Consider the following 20,693-nt stretch of genomic DNA (forward strand, 5'->3'; position numbering starts at 1 on the left):
AAAAGCACAAGGATGGACAGACAAATCAAATTTCAAATGTGTAGAAAATTTAATTAACGAGATCAATATTTCTGAGGAACAACTGTTGTGAGCTTGAGCAAAACAAAAGAACATTCAATGCAATTACCCCAGATGACACCAACATATAGATGGTGAAATATTGAATATGTCATGATTGTTTATTGTCTATTGTTTATATGCCATTCTTCACTGGCTTCCAGTTCAGGTCAGAACAGATTTTAAAGTACTGATGTTAAAGCAGAACTAAGAAACTTATTCACCTTAATAAATCCTTCTGGTAGTCCCTGTGAGGGTAATACAAGTGTTTACGGGGTGATTGGGGGGTCTTTCATCACCCCCTGCTGTCTCTGGCCAGAAAACCACACTTGCAACTAGATTATGCTAGATTATGACCAGCCTCGTGGCTGCACACGGTTGTCTACATATTCACTTTTCTCAAACTTATATCATGGCAGAGCCAGCAAAAAAAAGGCAGAGAAGACCTTTGTCCTAGGAACGGAGCAACTCCATGCAGTGACAGCTCAGCAGCGGAGCACAGCAATCACGTACCGTCATCACGGCAACAGGCACGTGTGCACACACTCGCAACTCAGCGCTCCATCAGGCACCACACACACAGAAATATCCATCCATCCATTTTCAGAGCTGTCAGCACACATTTCCACACTCCCTTCCGTATTACTCCCACATCATACTGATCACATGGTCACGTAGGACTATATGTGTGAAAGCACCCTCACTGTTGTATTAGGATTTTTCAGTGATCGGTTGCTACCGTCTTGAGAAAGCAAAGGTGTGCATGTAGCTGTGGGGTGGGGCAGGCGGAGGGGCGTGTGGAGTGTTTACGACAGCATAACCAAAAGGGACCTGTAGGGGGAAGTTACTTAGTTCTGCTTTAATGTATAAAACTGTAAATGGCATTGGGCCAGCTTACTTATCTGTTGAACCCACAGGTCCATAAAAAGGCTGTTGGGAACGTGCTTTGTCATTCCGTGCTCAAGTGCTATGGAACAGTTTACCTGCTGAAATTAGGCTGGCTCCCTCCATTGATGTTTTTAAGGCAAAGCTAAAACACTGTACACTGTTATGTACGAGTCCTAATTCCTTTTTTCATGTATGTCTTTCAAATTATTGTTATAATTCTTTTTATATATTTATGGGTTGATCTATTTGATGTACAGCACTGTGACTGATGTACAGCACTTTGATTGAAAGTGCTCCATAAATAAATGTATTATTATCAATACTATTCTTGTTATTGCATTGGCATTAACTATACTTCCTGGAGTTAGAACATAAAATACTGTAGTTCCCATAAAATAAGCATTAAGTAAAACATAAATATACAATACAATCATCCATGCGTCACCACTCCCACTCAATACAGCAAATAACACATAAGTAGATAGATAGACAATCCTAGATGATACTGAGTATCATCATACAATTGAACTTAAAATACACAATGATAGCATAAAAAAATGTTTAAACCTACCTAATACAAAAACATTCAACTGCAAATGGCTTATGAAGAGCAAAAACAAACAATCAAAAAGTTACTAAAAAGAAAATACCCCCTACTTTCTTACTATTACTTTACGCATCCATCCATTTTCAGATGTGCTTGTTCCTGTTGTCAGGGTCACGGGGTACTATTACTTTATCATTTTTGCAAAATTCACATTTTCATTCAAATAGGATTAGAATAAACATATTAAAAGTCTAACATACATGCAAATGTTTTACTCCTATTAAAAAAGCAATACCCTCATCAACCAGTTTTTCGTTACTCATTTTTTACTTCAACTTGATTAATTAAAGTTACAATGCATGTGTCTCAGTAAATTATTTACTAGGTTCAATATTTTCCACTCGGTTATAAGTTAATTTAAAACAATAAACAAACAATGCATAATAAGCTAATTTTTCAGATTTAAATATTAGATATACACCATGCATGTTAAAGGTACAGTATGTTAGAGATTAGAATTCAGCAAACAAATATAGTCCTCTATACACACGCTACAGTGTGAATTTCTGATTTGAGCCTCATTTATTTTTGTAGTTTCAATCACAGTCCTCCACACTGAATTAGATTGTTATCAATGTGTTATAGTGACAGGCTCTGCATTAAGACTACATTGTGTTCAGACGTAGCTTTATTGATGATACTCTGGCCGAGTTGAGGAAAATCTGTCATTCTGTGTGTGTGTGTGTGTGTATCTTCACCGTTATTATGTCAGAGCTTACAGTCGGATCTTTTGCACACCCTGAATAGACTGGTCCATCCTAGATTACCCAGTCTCTTGTCTGCCCACGATACTGTTATTTTCAGCTTACCCTCGTCTGCTTTTCACTGCCAACAGCTAAGCTTTTACTTTGAATTCTTATCTTTTTTCCATGTTCTTCATTTTTATTCATCTTACAGCTCCTTCAGAAAACGCTGTGGGCCACTTAATGCTCATTTATGCTCCATGTAGAATTACGGACACGAACACACTTCTGTTTGTACTGCATTGATTTAGTCCATAATGAGGATGCTTACGGATGTGTACAAATCGAAGGAGTAACACTAACCATAGGGGCAGTGTGGGTCGATCTGTGTGATTCAAAGTTCTGTTAAGTTACAAACCAATAACATTACTGAGGTACAATTTTGTTTTCTTTTTTCAATTTTTAGTCATGGGTACCAAAACAGCATTTGGTGCAGTTTAAACAGTTTTGTTTTTTGTTTTTTCCTCAATTTTAAAGCTCATAAAAGTATCTATACTTAATTTTGAATTGAATTTATTAGTGTCATTTTTATTTTAATTTTTTCAATTGTACATTATGACCTATTAGTTTATACAGATGCCTTTGTGGAAAATAAATCAAGTTCCAATTGTGTCTCTTCCTTTTTAAGTTTATACATGAGATGTTTACTGTATGCAATGGGAACCGTGGCAAGATTTACTACCAAAAATAGATGTGGGGGTGAAAGTAACTAGTAACTTTTAATTGAAGTACTGTATTCTATGTATGACGTACTTCTACTTGTACTTGAGTACAATTTCCATTAAGTAACACTACTTCTACGGTACTTGAGTAGGATATATCAGTACTCTTTACACCTCTGTTTATTTCTCTCCCCTTTAGGTAGCTTTGTTACAATCCCTTCATGAAGTTTAATGCGGTCAGCATGTTTTTCCTGAGGCATCTGAAGAAGTTCAACATTACAAAGACGATGATGGTGAACTTTTATACTTCCATGATTCAGAGCATCCCGACCACATCCATCACTGTCTGCTACGCTGCAGACACTGCTCCACTCTACAGAGAAGGTGATTGGTTGCAATCTGCCATCTCTCCAGGCCCATTTTGCCTCCAGGACTCTAAGGCAATGATTCCCAGAGACTGGGTCGCGACCTACAGGTGGGTCGCACAAGATTCTATTTGGGTCGCCAAATAAATTTGCAATACAATTGCAATATTGGGGTAGCTCTACTCATTCCACCCGGGTCCCACAGCCAAACGACATACGCATTGCATTACGTCCTCATTAAGTGACAGTGGGTTTGTTGCTGACAGTACATGTTGTTAATTTTATATCTTCTGTTGCGTAGGGTAACTATACTTCCAGATTTACCTGGACACGTCTTCTTGTACTGCAGTATTATACAAATGGACTGGGTTTCCCAGGGCCCCTGAACGCAACACGGTAATTCAAATGACCGTAACTCCACTCATATTTGCTCTATCGGAGAAATTCCACCAGTTTATGAAAGCTAAGAAGTTGTTCTTTACAGCCAAAAAAAAATCCTCATACGTGACAGAAACATGAAAGACTCTGCTTTGTTTTGATGAAATCAACACGAGAGAGAGAGAGATTAAAAAAGACAGACCAAATAGTTATGGATTTAATTAAAAATTAAGACTCTTGGATGATAAAACCACCATGGATGGAGGTTCAAAGGGACTTAAAAACAAAGGAGGAAACTGAGCCTATAAGTTAAGGTGGGATCCATTCAATTTTTGGATCAATAAATGTCGTTCTGCTTTTGTGTAGCTAGTCTTTGTGTACATTAAGGTAAGTGTAAATAAATGCTTTTAATGTGTGAGATGTTTTTAGAACAGTATAGTCTGTTAATTTAAGCTGTGTGTGTATGTATGTGTGTGTGTGTGTGTGTGTGTGTGTGTGTGTTCATCTGAGTATATTTATCTCCATCACATTCAGTTTTCCAATGTAATGACAATATCCAACTCTTTTTCTTCTTCTTTAAGTCCACGCAGAGTGGACACACCCCTGCACACGCCACCAGAGGAGCTACCAGTGAATATTTTAGCAACCAAAAAAAGTTAATTGATGCTGACATTGAGATATTGTGTGACAATAAAGCTGTTTTTTAGTTTTGCTGCAGTGAGCATCTGCAACAGTCACGTTTCTCACACAGTCCCATCCTGAACTCACTCCTCCTTGTCAATGACTTTCTGTTACTATAAATACTGTAAATATAACAGCCCAATATTTTGATTAGCCACCAAAACATCAAAATAAATTATATCCACAATAAAAACTATTCTGATTTGGATGCTGATCACACTGTGTGTGAAAGTGACCCCTTTATCTTGTTCATCACACAAGTCATTCAATTATCTTCCCAGCACTACTTAAAGTGTAATAAAACCCGAGATTTGGGCGACAAATTCAGTTAAGACTCGGCCAGTTACTGTCTAACATCTTCAAAGTACAATCTATGCTATGCAAACTATGTACTCAATACTCACTATGACTCTCTATTCACAATTATCTCATTCCAACCAACTTGCCACAGACTTAAGAGCAAGTTTTTATAGAAGGGGTGGGGCCAACAGTGGTGGTTAAGGATGTAAGAAGCCACCAACAACAAAATTCAATTGTAAAAGCCATGTTTCAATGCATAGAGGGCAGTCACCCGTACACATACATGGGATCTACCACCAAAACATAACTGAAGTGGCGGATATCAGGAAATTGTACCAATGGCTAGACAGAGCTGGACTAAAGGACAGCACAGAGGCACTCATCATGGCTGCACAGGAGCAGGCCTTGAGCACCAGAGCAATAGAGGCCCAGATCTAAGGCATCAGTGGTGCCCGTGGTCGTCGGGGCACTGACCCCCAAACTGGAGGAGTGGCTACAGCAGATCCCAGGAAATACATCAGACATCTCAGTCCAGAAAAGTGCAGTGCTCGGAACAGCAAAGATACTGCGTAGAACCCTCAAGCTCCCAGGCCTCTGGTAGAGGACCCGAGCTTGAAGGAAAAAGAGACCGCCCACGGTGGGTGAGGAAGAGTTTTTTTTTTTAAAATATATATGTATATACAGTATATAACAAAATACAGCAAAATTAATTAATTTCACTAAAATGTCAAGAGTTCTACGATAATCAACAACGTGACTTCATACACAGATACATTTGTTATCAACAGAAAACAGTGGTTTGGGGGTTTAGTTACTCTTCAGGTATGATGTTTGGTTACTAAATGGGTGCTGGTTTGTTTCCTCAACCTATTTCCTCCTTGTCAGCTTTATCCAGTTAGTTTGTGGTTTTTGTCTTGGCAGCAATTTCTTATTACTGAGCAATCTCGTTCTATCCAGCTTTTATTTTTCAAGTAAAACCTGCCTTATAGCTCTATCCTGGTCCTTCCAATTGGGTCCTACCATGAAATCATAGCCCTGGCTCTAATGTGTCACTGGGCCCCAGTCTGTTCCTGATAGTTGTCCAACTTTAACCACATATTTGGTAAAGAAAATTATTCGTAATATTTAATGGGACAAAAACAAAGTTTAGACCAATGACACAGGATATTTTTCTAATCAATGTGATGTAAAGCCAACCAAATCAATGAATCAGCAGTTCACTTTTAGCATTTTGATTTTCTTTATATCATTTTTTCATTTACAGTCTTATTATAGTTTGAGGCAGCACTGTAGTGTAGTGGTTAACACTTTGGCCTCAGAGCAAATCTGCATCTGATTTAGCTGTGGTATGGATCAACAATAAATAAATGATCTTGAAAAGTAATTTACCTTTTCCAAGGCTAAATAGTTTTGGTAAATAAAATAGAATAGTAGTTAATGTTTGACTAGTACTTCACAATGTATCTTTAAAGTGCTTCTCCACATGGGCATTGTGAGAAGTTCTTCAGATGATGTGTCCACACATGGGAAAAGTTTCGAGACGCAAACAAAAAAATGACACATGCATTAGGGTCCTTTTTTTTTATTTTTTTTATTTTTTTTACTCAAACACTTTTTGGATTCCTCTGATTCATACCTTGAAGATAAGAAATAGTGTTTTTCAACAGCCATATATCAAAAAGCCCTACTCATCTTAGAATTCTAAGATTCCAAGGAGAAAAGCCTCAGAGTGGCATTGATTTTCTGTTTCCAAACACTGTTCATGTCTGACTTTTCAATAAACGGCTCCATTAATCTTCAAGGTAATGCAAGGCTGCCGAAAGATAATAGGGTGACAGTCGATTGAGGCAGGAGCTTATGACAAAAGGATAAAAAAGATCATGTCATATTTGGGGACGCGGTCTAAGCAACAAAACTAGAACTGCATTGGTATTTACACTTATTGATGACGGGCACCTAATACAATATAGTGCACTATCTGTCACTGACTATAAAATAACACATAGAAGTGCTGATACAATATGCCACCACATGAAAAACTTCTGTAACATGGATGTCTGACAGGCACTAAAACTTCCTATGAAACCATATGAAGGTAATTTTTTTCTAAACATCTACAATTACTTGTTTTAGCAAAACAGCCATTGCAAAGTCATTTAATAATACATTGTTCAGCAAAATCAAGTGAATTCTGTCAATTACTTTCTGGCTAATAGACTCTGGACTACAGAGAGCACAATGTCAAAAACAATATTAATCATCATCCTTTCAGGACTGAAACCAAACAGTAAAATATCTTAAGCTAACGCTAAACTGCTGGTTAAAATAAGAAAAACAATATAATTTCAGTAAAAACGTAATTTTTGCCAAGACCAGAAAACTGACACAGTGACTTTCTAACAAATGAGGTACAAATAAGTCTTTACTTCAAAGCAAAAGTCCTGAGGGAAAAAAATGAGGCGGTTACATAGCACACACATCTGTGAGCTTCATGGGAATACACCTAATGTTCTGTGCCTCATTAACACTACTGCCTTCTTTTTCTAATAAAGCATTTTCAATCTGCTTACATTACCACCTGCTATTGTTCTTCTGTAAAACCAGTTCTTCTTAGACACGCGAAAGAAAATAAGAAAAGATGGAGTGAAACTGACATTCCATCATCCAGTAAACCAGGAGTTACATGCCTTATGCAGCATTATGTTTAATACAGTAAGTCACAACACAAGAATGTCCGAGATTTGTTTCCTGGAATGGATGTGGATATGATTGTCTTTGTGTTATTTGTGTAATACACAATCACGTGGGTCTGATGGTGCCTATCCATCAATTTGTTATAATTTTTAACGTCATTGTGTAAAATACAAATAACAAGAGCACGAAGAGAACGCAAACCTCTGTCAGAGCCAGATATCCTCTTTGCCAGATGTTGGCAGTAATCTGGATCAGTAATCCTGATCATGGTACCATGATCATTCACACTTTAAAGGCTTGGAATAAATGTATATCACTATTAATAACTATACAGTAGGTCTAAATGTATGAACACTAGAGTTTAGATTCTTGGTCAGAGCCTGACCAGAGTTCGAGCAAGGCCTCATTTTCCCGCTCAGCTATCGGGCTGGGCTCGGGCTTCATTTTTCACTTTTTTTTTTTCCTTTTCTGTTTTTTTTAATCTCTATTACATTCATAACATTTTTTAATAAACACAAAAACGCTTCTATGTTGTTGTGGTATCATTTCTAAAGTGACCTCTGCTAGTAGTGGGACGGGATATTGATGGCGTTGTGTTGCGTTTTGTTGTTTAGCGTTCACATTCACTGAATATTATTTGCTGATTTTCTCATTCCTCACTTGCTGCTGGGGCACAGGGAACAAAAATGATTGCGTGTTCCAGTCAGGCCTGCGCTCCACGCACACGGGCCGCCCGGTCTGGTCTGCAATGCTGTAACGGACTGGGTTCTATGTTCTGGTTATGTTCCACTTGTGTGTATTCAGTGGTTAACTGATGCTGATATTTCCCATGGCTGAGAAGGCATCATGGTTACGTGCAACTTTCTCTGCCAATGTGATTGTGTTAATTGGCAGGGATGCTGGGGAAAAGGCGGGCGTAAGCGGGGAAAAGACTAGTGAACAATTCTGTTCCCACGATAGTGTGAGTGTATGACTGTGTAAGACGGTTCTTTGTGTGTTTGATTGTTTATTTTTGGCGTGTTACTACGACCTCCATTAAAGCCTGTAAAACTGTGATTACAGCTCGAGTCACGTGATCGAGTCACCGCAGAGCTGCGGTGCATGTGTGTGCGCCCCCTCGTCGAGCGAGGCACCGCGCTACTAGTCTACTGGCAGCATTAAGTTCAATAAAATAACGTCGGGTTTACATCGGGTTTGCTTCGGATCGGGCCTACAATTTCTCGGGTCAGGCTCGGGTCGGGCTTTATGCTCGCGGGCCCGGGTCGGGTCAGGCTGGATTTTTTGGGCCCGATCTAAACTCTAATGGATACCCTCATTTTTGGGAAAAATCGCAATGAAATGTCTGTTTCATCTGAATCTGATCCAGATGAAACTTAATGCAGTTATTGAGGAATCCTCCCAACAGAACGGAGTTAGTTTCCAATAGAATAGTCAATTACAAACCAAAATAAGAATTTTTGTTATTTGATTAATGATGCAGCCACTTTTTGTGGTCACTGTGACAGTGTTTTATATCAAAAAGTACCGGTACTGGACTAATGCCTTACATTCAACCCAAAGCTGTGCCAAATGTTGTAAAATGTGGTGGTCTGCAAGGTCAAAGCATCTATAAACTTGAAATATAACACCTAAATGTAAGCATCAAGTCCATACACATAATCCCAAAAGTAATGCAGTGAAAACTATCATAGAATGTGATGGACATGGTATCTATGAGCAGAAATTCATCCACAGCAAACATTCCTAGCAAATATGCATGGTAATGGAAAAAAAAAAAAAAAAAAAAAAAAAAAAAACGTGTCTGATTCTGAATACTGTAACCTAATAAATAAATCAGTCTGACTTTTCCATTTTCTCCTCTTGCTCACAGGCATCGACCAATAAACCCCTTCACACTGTAGCGATCAAGTAAACACTGGCTTTCAAACAATACCACGCACACATGCACACGGCAACGGCGACGCCTCGAGATCAACTTATTTTATTCTTGGTTGTCTGTCAGAATGTGTTATGAATACAGATGGTTGCTGTGGCTGCGCTGACAGGCAACTCGACAGACAGTTGAGCAGCTGTTCATTTGTCCTAATGGAAAACACTTTGTGACATGTCCCTGCTGCCCAAAAGATTTTTACTGACGGAGCCGTAACAGAGGCCCCTCAGATTGAACCTCCTGAGATGAGTCAATTGAAGCACTTGCTTTCATACATATATATATATATATATATATATATATATATATATATATATATATATATATATATTACACCCCAGCGGGAAGGCACTGCGACACATATTTCTGGATCATATTTTGACAAGTGAGAATGCCAAGTGACTTTTGATTCTCTGAGGTGTAGCCAGACCAAGCCTGGCTCTGATTTAGGGGTACACTTGTACTAGTCACATTGACCACATGACATTTGTGTTTTATAATACCTATAAACAAAATACATACATATTTATATATTTAAAGAAATAACATAAAAGCACTTTCCTGTACAGTTTTATTCCTGGATCTAATAGGGAGCATAAATTATCGGCCAGGATGTGACGTCTCGATATCACATCCTGAGAAATGACAAGAATTCTTATTAATCATTCTAGATCAAATACTGAAATCAGACAAAACAACGAAGGTGTGTCACATGTCTTGGAGAAGCTATTTAGTGTCTGTGGTTACTTGACAAAGACAAATGTTGAGTGTTACAAAATACCGAGAAGCATTTCTTAGCTTACAATTTCGGTAACACTATAATAACTATCCGTTATAAGTAGTTAATAGATCATTGATAAACTGTTAGTTAATGAATTATAAATTGCTTGAATATTTGCTAAGAGTTTGTTAAGGATTTATAACTGTCTTATAGATAGCCAATAGATAACTTACAAGCTGTTAGTTCATTTATAAATTACTGTATGTTAATGATTTATAACTATACCTTATAAATTAGTTATAGATCATGAATAAGCTAGTAGTAAACTACTTAATTACTTGTTAGGTATCAGTTTAAACGTTATATACTTTATTGGGACGCTATTCTAAAGTTGCTGCTATTCCTCATTCACTAACTAATGTTAATAAAGGTTTCTGTACTAAATATTAAGTTCCATTCAATCATACAATATGTTTATATATTATTATTATTATTATTATTATTTAATATTATTATTATTTAATATTATTTTTATATTATATTCCACTCCTGACACTGCATATGTTATAGGTCACAAATAAACTCTGTCTTCCGTCTTCAGTGAACTGTACATTATCTATTGGCTATCTTTAAGACACAGTTATTAATTCTTAAACTGTTAGCAAATATTTATTTATTTATTCAGTTTATTTCCGACATGGTTATATTAGCCAACAAGCAATTCATAATTGATTGAATTGATTTGAATGGGTTAACTCAAGCATGGTATTTCTCTCTTTTCAAGTTGCAAAGGTGTGACGGATGTCCAAGTTATTATTATCAACTTACAAAATAAATCCACATAAAAAAAACATTTTTGTGAAAAATCTTACATGTAAACTATACAGTTTTAATGTAAATCCCACATGGTTACCATTGTACCTTTTCAAGCAGCATTGCCTTTGCTTGCCAATTATCTTGCTTCAAAAGCTGTTCAGCTCTTGAACAGAACAAAGTGTAGAAAGACTTTCAATCTGTAACAAGGTAGTGAGCATCCTATACACTTTCCTGTGCAGTGCCTGTGTGAAGTCTTTTCTATTTAATACAAACACCGCCCCCACCTCCATTATCCTTTTATCTCCCCCTGGCTTCAATCCTGCATACAACGCATGCACTGGAAGAGTTAATGAGTTTACCTGTGTTGTCATTAAATCTTAACAGCTCTAGCACGGACGAGTTTCTAAAGATACTTTTTTTTTAAATTCATTTTTTTAAAGATTTTTATATCCGATAATGAAACCTTTCCACCTTCTTTTTCTAACATGACAGATCACAATTTACAAATTAAAGGCATGCAATGATAATACGCTTCAAAATACTGACTGCTCTATTCAGAACGTACGACTTAGTCTTTTATTAAAATGACAGGCATGGACAGTTTAATGTCAAAATTGTCCATATCTTCAAAAACACACTTGGCAGTCTAAACACTCTTTCTCACAATCTGTTCTTGTCATGCCCTGTCAAAATAAAAGTGCTCACCGTTTGCTTCAGCAATTTACAGCAAGTACTAGACAGTCAAGGTGCTCTTTAGGTCCGGCTCTGAGCCCATGCTTTCAAAAGATGCTCCCTTTAGTTGTTTTTTTAGGGCCCTATTCTTCAATCTGGACTTAAAGCTGGGGTACTCAAATTAATTTCTTTAATTAAAAAAAAATATTCTTATTAGCATCATATAGTATATCATAAAAGTAATAATTTCTAAAAAAAAAAAAAAAAAATGTATGTTTGCATGCTGTCTGTGCCTTATAATTAAGTATTTTAGTTAATAAGACAACGGAAGTCAAAATCTTGGTGGTCACCCGCCCAAGCTCCAATCACAGGATTTAGAGAAAGGAGGGGTGAGCAGAGTCCACGAAGGAGCATCCTCACTGGCTGCCGCAATAGATAGTGAAGCGTGTGCATGGTGCAAACTTGTTTTCAGTAAAGCATGGCTGCCCAACACCCACTAGAAAAGATTGCTAAACCTGCACATTACTGCATATACTGCTAAATAACCCAAAAAGAGAAAATCAGAAAGAGATGCTTGGATGCAACTTCAGACTGTCAAACTATGCATGTGCACGTTCAGCGCTCGTTTGCAACTTCGTGCACTTCCAGAGGAGGAGACTGGGAGGGATTATTGGAGTGAGGGGCGGGAACTATGTTTTGAATTCAGCCATGCCCCTCTGTCATGGTTCAAGATTCAGGTAGTGCAGCTTTAAGCACTTTTTTACGCGCCTGCAGTTACGCACCTCTCTAATGCGCGTATTCTGCGGTCCAGGTTCCTGACACGCCCACCGCACGTAAATCAACCAAAACCACGTAGTCTGTCAATGAAGGCGGTCTGAAGCAAGGTGGACTAGGCCATGATGTCACTATTTTTGGGCTGTACAGAAATCACGCAACATAGCTTGAATTTGAAAAACAAGGCCTTCTGTTTTTTTTTTATTTTGGTTTTGGAAAACAATATCAAACGATGACTGTTTTTTTTTTTTTTATTTATTTATGCTTTTGCTACAGAATTAAAAAACGAATGAACGAATGATACACGGATTTGCGACGCTGCTCTCACCCCCTCTCTGAAGAAGGAGTGGACGACACGGGTAAAATATAATGAACATTTTGTCCTGTTTAGAACTGGTATATGTGAACATACTAGAAATGCTGAGGGTCAATCCTTTGGCGTGCTTGTGTGACCCTTCCCCCCCTCCCCCGTGATAGTCTGTTCTGCAATATTATGAGTCCGTGTGGCTTAAATTTGAACTAAGTCCATACTTCTAGTGCGATATAATGTTTCACCTTATCGGGGTGCTTTATTTGTTCAAGGTTCAGAGACGCGTAAGAGGAAAAGAACTTAAGCAGATGGTAGAATACGTGTCAAGCCAGATTTGAATGGGAACGCCCACATTTCAGGGCCGCTCCACCCAAAGTGCGTAACTGGGCACACAGCGACTGACTTAAGTACAGGGGGAGAATAGCGCACAGCTAAAAACAGTGCTGCTGTGCGGCTTTTTTGACTCACGTGCATGGGAGAATAGAGCCCTTGCAAGGTAAATCTAACCCAATCTGTATTAATATTTTGGTTTCTTTTACAGTAAAACCATAAGTTATTCCTCGACTGGAAACACATTGGCAAGTGAAGTGCTGATAAATGAAAAGTAAAGCAATTACCTCGTCACCTCTTTACTACTGCTACAAAAATCAATATGGCAACATAATTTTTTTTAATGAAACAGCAAATCATTACTGTGACCAGCATCATTAGAATAAGACATAATTAGAATAAGATATAACATCTGATGTATTTGAAGCTCAAAAGGGAGAATCATGTCGATAATTAGTTTCTCTGACACACCTTTCAGACTAGAAAACGATCCCTTGTTTGCCCGGCCCTGCATCCTAATCAGCTAGGTTAGTCATTAGCACCGGATTAGCTACTATAAGACAGAGCAAATATATGAATTACATTATTTTGTACGTACCATTTTAAAACTGTGCGTTTGTGTCATCATCACATACACCTCCAAGACACACAAGCAACTGTCATCCAACTTGACACACAGCAACAAATTGCTCCATGTCTCTTCCTCTCTGTGATGGAGACTTTTGGGCGAGCCATGCCACAGAATCACCCAGTGTAAAGCACTGTTTATCTCAGAGCTAGTGAAGCAGCCATGCGAGGCCAAGACTAATCCGTGACACCCGTTAGCCATTCTGACAAACAGACTGGCAGTGACAGGCCCCCGCTGCCCTATGGCTTGTTTTACACCCATCAGCACTAACATCTTTGTTAGTGGGCAAGATGAATTTTTGGGAAGCACATACTGGTGGTCATCATCAAAGGCACGGGGAGTAGTGCGAATGACGGAGAACCTCCGAGAGACAGGCCAAACGAGGGAGCGTAACAAGGCACTGGTTGTCAACCTGCTTGAGTGACAGGTGTGATAAAGCCCGTAATGGTTTTGTTATAAAGAGCATTGTGGAAATAGGTTCAGTCAGACAATGGCATGGAATTAACCCAGCCGGAGAAAGTCCATGGAAGTTTAGAGGACAAGAATAACGTGGAAATCTTGATATTGGGTGACAAGGAAGCATGAAATAGCACAGAAGCCAAGAGACGTGAAGTGCCAGAGGTGACGCAGTAGTGTGTCAGCGTCCACTCTGTTACTGCATCAGCTGGTGCAAGACTTCAACAATCTCCACAAGTTCAGTTGGTACACTGTGAGCTAAAGAGCATAATACCAGATTCAATAGACCTGAAAATCCCACAGATGCTTCACATAAGACAAGAAGTAAACACAGAGTGATGACAATAATCCAGCTGCTATTGGCTGTTATATAAGGAAATAAATCTCTTCACTACAAGAGCAAACATGACTGACACTGTAGACGATCAACCTTAGGAAATACCACATGCTCCGTGTTTCCATGTTGGTCCTCAGGAGTTAGACCTTGCTTTGAAAATGAATCAGGCTTAACAGGCAAAAGTGATTTAATCAGGAAGAGTAGAAGCAAAGAATAAAAATCAGTTTGAGATCGATAAAAAGCAGACTGGTGTCTCAATCGATCATCTTTGAGACGAAGCAATTGGAGAATAAAAGGCAGGTGGCAAGCTGTGCCACTACCTCTGCTGTCGCTTACTAAAAACACTGAGATTGATCTTCTTGTTTTTCTTTGTCATGTCATGATTGTGGAATTTAATATTGCATAAGTGCTTGCTTTGAGCAGTTTATCATTTTTAGGAAAATTTTAATCAAACAAATCATTTCATGGCTGCTTTGTGATTAGTTTAATACCTTTAGAGTTATATATTGTCAAGGGTTGGCCAAGCAGAAGGAATCTCTGTGTTTAACTAATGATCTAAATCAGTGGTTCTCAACTGGTGGGTCGGGAACCAAAAGTGGGTCGCTGACCTGTACTGGGTGGGTCGTGGACAGCTCGTCAAAAATAATTAAATACTTAATGTCTCATGTTGGACTTTTTTTAGATAGGCATGCTGTGAAATGCCTGTTGCACAGAAATATATATATATATATATGTCATAAGAAAGATTATATGTGTGTTTTCAACAGCTATTTTTGAAAAACTAAATTTGGTTGGTTGAATTCTTTAAAAAAAAAAGAAAAAGAAGTGGGTCCCTCAACTACAATACTGTTATATTTTGTAGACTGAAAAGATATGCACATGTAGTAGTGATGAATGATACTATCGGCAGGTTATCGGTATTGGCCGATATTGACTAAAATATCAAGTGATATCAAGAATCGGACATCGACCGTTTCGCCAAGATAATTAACTGAAAAAATTAACAGGTTTTGTTTTCTTGATCAACAAATAGACATAATATACGTAGACGGTTATCGCCCGTCGAGAGGGGTGACGAGGCAGACTGCAGGAGTGCTTGTGAATCAATGGAGGTAAAAGGAACTCAACAATCTCAACGTAGAAATAATCACTGAATTTACCGATTCTAACCAAATGGTTAGGTTTTTTTTCAGGCGACATTTAAAAAAAAAAACATTCGAAAACTCATACATAACAATGCTTTATTTGTATTCTATGTCACTTTCAACTTATTGTAAATTTTAACTGTATACTGTCTATTTATACTGCATTATTGATCCATATTAATATTCTATTTATAAATTTGGTTATAGTATTTTGTATATTTTTGATATGACATCTACTGGATTGCTCTAACAGTAATTTGTTGCACTTGTACATCTATCTTGTCTTTTATTGGAAATGATAATTCAATTTGAATCTCAACCTAAAAAAACCCAAATCCTTAGCAACAAGTGAATCATCAGTGATTTGAGGTATGTTTTTTTTTTTTAAAAGGAGAGGAAATCATTCGGTGATTTTGAATGCATCTTTATTCATGAATGCCTTTGCATTAAATGGATTACTATGCATAATAAGCCTTCGTCAGTAGACTTCCAGAAAAACAGAAACAACCTCATTTATGAAGAAATTGCTTGCTAAATCAAACTAGTCATACTTCACAATTTCCCAACAAACGAAACAGCTTTTTCTTCGTTCTCTTTTTTCGTGCATCTTTTGTTAAGCAATCTGTTTCCTACTCATCCTTGTTGAGCTCTTCCTTTCCTTCTCAGCTTGAGTTCTGCTCACAAGCTGTAAGCTTAGCTTTTAAAACTGCATCTGCTTGGCAGGAGGTAGAGCCTTCAGGAAAAGGCAGCGACAGAGGATTTTCGGAGAACTTCTTTGAACAGACTAAAAGCGTTGATATGATAAATTTATACAGAATAAGCTCGGCAGTTGTGACTGACACATTCTCCCTAGCAAAACACACGTAAAACAAGATCACTGGTAATATAATCGTGGTCAGCTAAGATAGTTACAGAGATTAATTGGCAGGTTGGAAGCAGTGAGGAACACTGGAGGCTGGAGGATTTATAAGAGAGCTTAGTGTCCTCAAACACTTGTTTTATAAAAGACCCATTTCTCCACACGGTTAAAGGGATTTCCTCCTGGTGAGAAATGAGAACATTAACTGGGACACAGACTCGGTGCACTCTGCAAGGCCCTGCCAAGCCCTCTGAGCTGTAACATTTCACATCTGAGCCGTGCACCTTACAAGGTCCCTTGACACCCCGATGCATCATGGGAGGGTTGTAAGGAAGGCTTAGCTGTGGAAAAACAGGATGTATCTGAAAACCTGACAACAGCTGAGAGTTAAGCTCAATGAGAGAAAAAAGTAAAACATTGGGGTGTGTTAGCTTCTCCTCAGGGCTCAGTGGGGGGTCTATTTCACCACAGCTCATTCTTCCTGCTGGGTTTTTTTTACTCAGTTAGAGATGAGACTGAGGGATGAGATCTGAGTGCAGGGTAGTACTAATTGTGTTTTTTCCTCTTTTTTCTGGCAACATACTTTACATCCTTGCTGTGGAGCAGACAGGCACCACTTTACTGCGCTAGCTTTTAACTAATGCCTTAAGGCTTGCTGACTAAACAAACCATTACTGAACCACAACACGTTTACTCCCACTCCTGCAGAAGCTTTTTCTTATCTTGACACTGCACCCATATCACCCAGTTTCGGTGATGTGTTATTACATGTCACATACGTTCGCCGCACACGCTCTGATCTGCTCTGGGCTTGTTTTTCCTGAGCTTTATCGTCAGCAGACAAGGACAGAATGATTGCTATGAAAGAAAGCTAAGGTCACTGTGACCTCGACGAGTTCTTGATTTGGGTGACGGAAGTGTGCAGGATCTGTGCAGGCAGCAGTGCATGCAGGGCAACTGAGCGTGACACAAATAAAACTGTCTAAAGTAAAGCTAATATAGACAAAACAAAACCACTGCTTCAATAATCAGAAATACATGTTTGACCAAAAAGGATTGTGTAAGATTTGTCTAATCCCCTAACGGATTGGTTTCTCATTATGTCTTACACATTCACATACAGTATGTTGCCAAAAAATAAATAAAAATCACTCAATCATAGAAATATAAAAATCCTAACTTCTTAAAAACACCAGAAAAACACTAAGGATTTTTATTTAGGGGAAAAAAACAACAACAAAAACATTCACCACAACACTTTTATCCTCACTTCCATCAAAATTTCACAAGTAATCTCTAGGATGTACTTGCAGTCCGCGACTCTCAGATCCCTCTCTCCCCCTCCCTCCCCGCTTCTCTCTTGCCCTGCCTCCTAACTTTCCAAAGTCCCTCCCTCAGAGGAGCTAACAAGCTAACGTTAGCCAGACAAAAACATCAGAGTAATAGAACATGCTCTGTTAAAAGCATATTACTACAGAGCTCCTCTCCATGTGCACACACCTCAGCAGCAGCAACACAGTGTCACTTACAGCAGCTCACACAGAGGCTGCTACGAGCACATGAACAACACATGCACCACAGAGTTCTAGTGTAACAACTACAAATAACAAACGTAATGTAAATCAAGCACCAGTAATTATCTTTCAAGAAGAAAAGTTACCATTTCCATGCCGACTCTTCCAGACCATACACTGTAAAAAAAAAAAAACGTTCTGGCAATCATTCTGGCAATCTGCCAAAGGCAGCATGTGCAGCTGTTTTTTTCATGCAAACTACTAGTTTGATGTAAAGCTGTCCTTAAATAGTGACAGCTTTCGTAAATATGACAAAAAGTCACTTTTATAAGAGTTGCAGAATGCACCTTTAACCACGCTGTACAATTTAGATTTTTTTCTTCTTCTAAACTGTCTAATTCATTTATATTTCAATAGTTCTTACTTGTGTTGTATGAATGACATCAAAGTTAGCTTTTCTGATTCAAACATTAATTTACAGAGGTGAAAGTAACTGATTACAAGTACTTACTGTACGTTACTGTAATTGAGTTGCTTTGATGGTTGTAGTTTTGAGTATATTTCTAAATCAGTAGTTTTTCTTATACTTCAGAACATTTTAAAAGGAGTAAAGTAATTTGTTTCATTTCTACACCCAACCATTACTAACTAAATTACGATTCATTTGTTTTTAAAATGATCATTGAACATTGAGAAACTACATAAAATGAAATGACCAGACAATCAAATGCTTCACATCAACCATTACGCACATTAGAGGTTATTTTCTCAGTTTTAGAGTGCGTAAATTTAGCCATGGACTCAATTGGACTCATTGGTGTTATTTTATTCAAAGAAAAAATAATTGTATGTTTTGAGAAACCTTTTATCTTCTACAGATGCTTTTGTGGAAAACAAATTAGGTTCCAATAATGCAAGATTTGGTCTGTTCCTTTTTAAGTTAATAAATAATAATAATAATAATAATAATAATAATAATAATAATAATAATAATAATAATACATTTAATTTAAAAGCACTTTTCGAGACACTCAAAAACACTTTCCAGCATAAAAACAACAATACATTGATTGAAGAAAATATGACTAAAGTTAAACGTTAAAAGCTGAGAGAAACAGGTGAATTTTGGAAAGTGATTTGAAAGATGGAAGGTCGGTGCAGTGGCAGATTGTTGCACACTTGGGAGGGAGTTCCAGAGGGTGGGGGCAGCGACAGAGAAAGCTCTGTCCCCCCAGGTTCTGTGCTTGGTCTATGAGATGTTTACTGTAAACGTGGGGGGTGAAAGTAACTAGTAACTTTTACTTTGAGTGCTTTTTAATTGAGGTAATTTTTACTTGACTATTTTATGTATGACTTACTTGTACTTGAGTACAATTTCAATCAAGTAACAGTCCAGGATATATCAGTACTCTTTACACCTTTGTTAATTCGGAACATTAATTATACCATCTGAAAACTCACAGTGTTCAAGAAATAGCTCAGAACTACAGAAATATTCATTTTAATATTAGGATTTTCTTGATTCATTCCACAAAATATCAAATATAATACAAATCATCTTCTCTACACCTTCTTATCTACTTTGTCTTTTTTTCCTAAAAACCTTTACCTTTTGGCCTCTTTGTGCTGCTTATTTTAGCATCACTGCTTCATAGTGCAGATAGTGTAGGTTTAAGTCCCATTGGGGCCATGAACATATCTGTATCTGTTAACCCTGAAAAGCATAGGGGAAACTCCTGGAAAGGGTTCATTATGCCTTTCACTCTTGGTCAGATGGGATTGGGCATCAGCGTCACACAAATAGGACAGGATGTCAGCCTATCACACGCACACGCTAAATCTTTTTAATATTTTGGTTTCTGCAAGAAGATACATTTAATCTTTTTCTTAAACTTTTGGCCACTGATTCGTTGAAGAACTGGAATGAACTTATCTCAAACACATGAATAACCTCTTGCCTTCCTGGAGGGGTAAACAATGCCATGTTCCTCCACGTTAGTAATAGAAGTTGCATGCGAGCACAGTGGGAATACAAACAAGGATGTGAGGGTGATGTTTCTCACCAGAGGATGTGTGAACTCTGGAGCATGGTCATTCTTATCAGTGATGGTGATGGTTGCCGTGGCGGTTCCTGTAAGGCCCACTTCACTTCCAGCCATATCCTTGGCCACAATCTCCAACTCATAGGTTGTAGTCGGGAGAGTCTGGAGAGGAAATATTCAGAATTACAGGAGTGGTAAACAGAATGCTACAACCATTTTTGCAGAATCCGTGTACCTTTCATTCTTTTGTTTTTCTGTTTTAAAACCAAATCAAAAAGACAAATAATCAGTGTTTTTATTTAGTTTTACTGACTTAAAACCTGAACATAATTACAAAAAAATCCAAATCCAGACAAGCAGCGTTTGTCTGTTTTAAAATTAAATCTTGTTCCGTTTGTGTGGTATTTGGATATTTAAGGGAAACTATGGACGAGAGCTTCATGTTTTAATCTCACCACACAGAGTGGACCCACAGACGGGTGCAGACTTTAACTCCTATACAAAGCAGGAGAAAGCCATAAGTCACATTACTGACGAACTGGTGAATAGAAACATTATTAATTAAAAAAATAAAATAAAAATGGATGTCATGTAAAACATGCACGATATGCAATTAAAGGAACCGGATGTGGTGTAACGAATCTACTGGTGCTCCTCGTTTGTTGACTGCCGTTAGTGGCTAGTGGTATTATAATGTAAAAAAAAAAAATTTTTACTGCCCTAAAAAAGCTGTAATTGCTTTTGCACAAGTGTCAAAAAAGTTCTAACGTCTATTCCTCCTCCT

The 20,693-nt window shown here is 37.9% G+C and overlaps 1 protein-coding gene across 1 annotated transcript in view; it reads right to left on the reverse strand.

Moving 5' to 3' along the window:
• The window catches only part of cdh13 (cadherin 13, H-cadherin (heart)), a 411,437-nt gene that overhangs the window by 74,498 nt on the left and 316,246 nt on the right, over positions 1–20,693 (reverse strand). The window contains exon 9 of the mRNA XM_028451185.1: positions 19,931–20,071. Within this exon, the coding sequence (XP_028306986.1) occupies positions 19,931–20,071 (141 nt within the window). The remainder of the gene's footprint in view (positions 1–19,930; positions 20,072–20,693) is intronic.

Source organism: Gouania willdenowi, chromosome 6 (genome assembly GCF_900634775.1).
Source record: "Gouania willdenowi chromosome 6, fGouWil2.1, whole genome shotgun sequence".
In the NCBI taxonomy this organism is placed as follows: Eukaryota; Metazoa; Chordata; class Actinopteri; order Blenniiformes; family Gobiesocidae; genus Gouania; species Gouania willdenowi.